Source organism: Myzus persicae, unplaced genomic scaffold (assembly GCF_001856785.1).
Source record: "Myzus persicae strain clone G006 unplaced genomic scaffold, MPER_G0061.0, whole genome shotgun sequence".
Taxonomy (NCBI): Eukaryota; Metazoa; Arthropoda; class Insecta; order Hemiptera; family Aphididae; genus Myzus; species Myzus persicae.
Genome location: NW_019100525.1, coordinates 1 through 3,833, shown reverse-complemented (window position 1 = coordinate 3,833; position 3,833 = coordinate 1). Strand labels below are relative to the sequence as shown.

The window sequence follows — 3,833 nt, the reverse complement described above, 5'->3', positions numbered from 1 at the left end:
GTGAACTACTCCAAACTCTAGTTTCCGAACACAACGATTTATGCATTAAATATAGCCATCAAAAATTGAAACCCAAATATCATTTTATGTTTCATTATAATACTATTCAACAATTAGGTCCTTTTGTTTTAATTTATGGTGTATGAGCTTCGAAGCAAAACACAGGCTAACAAAAATATTCGCCAATACCACCAGCAATAGACTTAACATTTGTAAGACTTTAGTCATCAACAGGGGCGGACTGGGAATACTTCAGCCCAGGCGGAGAAGAATATGAGCGGCCCAACATTTTTTTTTACATCGTCAATGAAAATGTTCAGTTGTCTTTATAATACCTATTTACTTAGTTTAATAAGTTCTAAAATTCTGAAATAATAGTAATATAAGTAAATCATGTTACAGGAGAAAAAAGTTTATTAAACATAATGTAATTAAAATTTATGTAAACATATTTAGCATTAAAGTTGATGTACTTTTAAGGTAATTAATAATATCAGATACTTCTACATCTTCTAACAGCTGTTTTTCAATTGACATAATTAGTAATGCTTCTAAATGTTCTGAGCTTAAATTAGAACGAAGACGATTTTTTGTAATTTTAAGTTTACTGAATGTCCGTTCACAATTCACTTGTGTTACAGATAAAGTTAAAAAAAATTCATAAGCTTCACAAAGATAACTATAAGATGAAACATGTAAATTTAATGAATATAATACTTTGTACACACAGTTTAAGCAATTTTTCGGATCATGATCGATACTTAAAGAACACTTCTTCTCCTGGTAGAAATCATTACCTACAACAATTTCAAGTATTACAAGCATAAATAATTCATTAATACAATTTAGGAAAATATTTTTAAGTTATTATTAAACATACCAATTAATTCAAGAGTATTGTCTTCTAATATATCAGAAAATTCATTAATTGATTCTTCATTATTATCATCATTTTCTGAAACATATTGCTCTTGATACATTGTCTGAGTGCGTTCTTTAATTGATGTAGATATTTTTGGAAAAACTGCAACAAAACTCTTTAACTCTGAATGAAGTTTATCTTTTGGAATGTTTGACACTTCAGATAAATATGTTAAAGCTATGTTTGGCATACTAACAACCAAATCAAAATTTTTTGGAATAAAATACTGAATATCAGCTATTAACTGTCTGTTGGCAGAAAATCTTTGATTTAAACTACTTATTATTTGGTCTATAATTTCTACATATGTTCCAACTCTAAACTTATCAATAGGAACAGACAAAACTTCGTCTGAATATTGTTCATCGAAAAATGATTTTTTTTTTGCTAATTCTTGAAGTTGGAAATGTATTGCTGATATTAATTTCATCAGGAAAATTTAAAGTACACAGTTTTTCATTCATTTGTTTAATGAATTCTTGGGATTCCTTATAAATAGTTTCAAATTTTAATTTAGTAATTTCTGATTTAGTCACTTCTACCATATCCCATGCAGTCAACAGATCCATGTTTTTAGTCTGCAAATATCTTGAAGTTGGTCCAATTATTTGAAAAATTTTCATAAAAATATGAGCAGTCAGTATTAATTTAAAACTACACAGTTTTTCAATTAAAGATGATGCCTCAGAACAAGTTTTTGAATCAAAATCTGGAGACTGCATTACAAAATTCAATGCACTAATGACAGTCAAAAATAAACATTGTTTTCCTTCAAAAACCCAAAATAAAGATTTTTCCCTAGACCACCATCTAGTATTATTTTCACCCACTTTTTGAAGTTTTTTCAAGCTGACTCTTTCATTGATAGTATTATTTTGTTTGATCCACACATTCATACGTTTGTACGAGTCCTCAAAAAAGGTTGATAACCTATTTAAAAATCCAAATAGATTTTTAGCATCAATATGTTTGCATGCATCACTAATACATAAGTTTAGGATATGGCTATAACACCAAATATAGATACTTTTTGGATTTTCATGTTTTATCCTTGATTGAAGACCACTAAATGCTCCCCTCATGTTTGAAGCTCCATCAAATGATTCTCCAATAACATTTTTAAAATTAATATTATGTTTTAAAAACAAATTTTTCAACATTTCGTAATATCCTTTACCAGAAGAATCAATAATCTTTAAAACAGCAAAAAGTCTTTCAGTAATTTCTCCATTGTATATATAGCGTATATAAATAGCAGCTTGATCAGATACACTAACATCTTGAGTGCTGTCGACTTGGAGGCTGAATTTTTGATTACACAATTCGTTTTTAATTTTATTCCTTATAGACTGAAGAATAGCAATAATAATTTTATTAATAGTTGTTTTTGACAATAATGTCACCAATGAACCTCTACCTTTAGATTGGTTTTTTAAACTTAGCTTTCGTTTTTCACTATTTTTTATTGCTAGTGTTAGGTGTTTTTGTAAAATTGAATCTCTTTTTGCAGTAAATTGGACCAATTCTAAAAAGTTTCCATTGTTTAAATGGTGATTTCCAATTCTACCTAACTGATAAAGACCTTCTGAATATCCAGAACCCCTAAAAGGTAGACTTTGTTTTCCAAGAAATTTTATAATATCAAATATCTGTTCAACTACATGAATGTTTTCTTGTACTTGAATCCTTTTTAAATTTAATAAATTTCTGTTGACCTTAAACTCAATGCATTGTTCAGATGAGGCTTGAATATAATTTTGAACAGCAAAGTTATGTGAACGACTCTCTTCATGTTTTTTAACAGCTATGTGAATGTGTTTGAAATCTTTATATCCATTTATAAAAGGGGACTGATGACTACTAAATGCTATACAAATAGGACAATATACTGATTTTAATTCATTATTTTCTACATGAACCGACAACCAATTCCGAGAAACTTCTTTTCCATCAGGCATTTTTCGTTTATACAGTTTTTGAATGTGTAAATGAGAGTTTGAAAATGAAGGCTGAATTGGATGCTGTTTCATAAAAGCCAACTTATGTAGTACATTTGAATTTTTCAAAAGTGTGAAAGAAGAAGATTGCATGTCTTTTTGTCCATCAGTGAAAGTTTCCTTAAAATTTAGTAACATAATATTTATATAAGTACCTATTTTATTAAATTTTGAATATTAAATGAAAACAGAAAAATTTGCAAGAAGTTTGTTAAAGGACCATGAAACAAAAAAATGATTTTGGCTTAATTAATAGTTAGTTAATTACTATAACTAACGGTGGTACTAAAATTTGTATACGTCGATTCGTTAAGGCGCTAGAGCCAAAGAGAGATAGCCGCGTGACGTCACAAGATCACACGGTGCGGCGGCGGCGTATACTTTTGTACAGGAATCGCCGACGCGGTCTAGATTATTTATTTATAATATTTGTTATAATATTCAATTTTATATTCAAATAACTTCGTAGACACAACAATCATCAGACGTATACAAATACTCTATTTGGTTAATTATGTTTTTATCTAAAATAAGACTTATTCTATGTTGACGAACGTCGATCAACCGCATTTTCCGTATATACGTCTTCGTAAACGGACGTATTTTTCAATTTTTCATCGTTGGAATTTCGTTTTACGAGGTAATTAAGTAATGCATTATCAATTATAATCATTTTTATTTTATTTATTAATAATAATAATTTGTTAATTACTTATTATATATTTTATATAAAGTTGAAACAGTTATAAGTACCTATATTATGTTATTATAATTTATAAGAAGTGTTCTCGCATAAGCAAAATATGTTTTATAACAATTTTTATTTATTTTTAACAGTGTATTGTATTACAAATATTTAAATATGTCAATACGTCCATATAGTTTTGAGCCCACTGTGAACGATATTGATATGG

The 3,833-nt window shown here is 28.1% G+C and overlaps 1 protein-coding gene across 1 annotated transcript; it reads right to left on the bottom strand.

Annotated features, from left to right (window-relative positions):
* Positions 1 to 438: 438 nt before the first annotated feature.
* LOC111030289 (zinc finger MYM-type protein 1-like) lies at positions 439 to 3,057 on the bottom strand. The gene is made up of 5 exons (XM_022309715.1): positions 2,100 to 3,057; positions 1,583 to 2,027; positions 1,371 to 1,510; positions 881 to 1,273; positions 439 to 797 (listed from the first exon to the last, which is right to left on the bottom strand). Exons 1-5 carry the CDS (start codon positions 3,055 to 3,057, stop codon positions 439 to 441), a joined length of 2,295 nt encoding a protein of 764 aa, XP_022165407.1.
* Between the last annotated feature and the right edge of the window lie 776 nt (positions 3,058 to 3,833).

What these genes read in the sequence shown, in the direction of transcription:
- LOC111030289 (XM_022309715.1), bottom strand. Translation starts at nt 3,057, where the DNA reads ATGTTACTAAATTTTAAGGAAACTTTCACTGATGGACAAAAAGACATG. An exon ending in AAAGATTATTGATTCTTCTG is followed by an intron (nt 2,028 to 2,099) that starts GTAAAGGATATT and finishes ATGTTATTGGAG; the next exon opens with AATCATTTGATGGAGCTTCA. An exon ending in ACAAATGAATGAAAAACTGT is followed by an intron (nt 1,274 to 1,370) that starts GTACTTTAAATT and finishes AACAATATTCAG; the next exon opens with ACGAAGTTTTGTCTGTTCCT.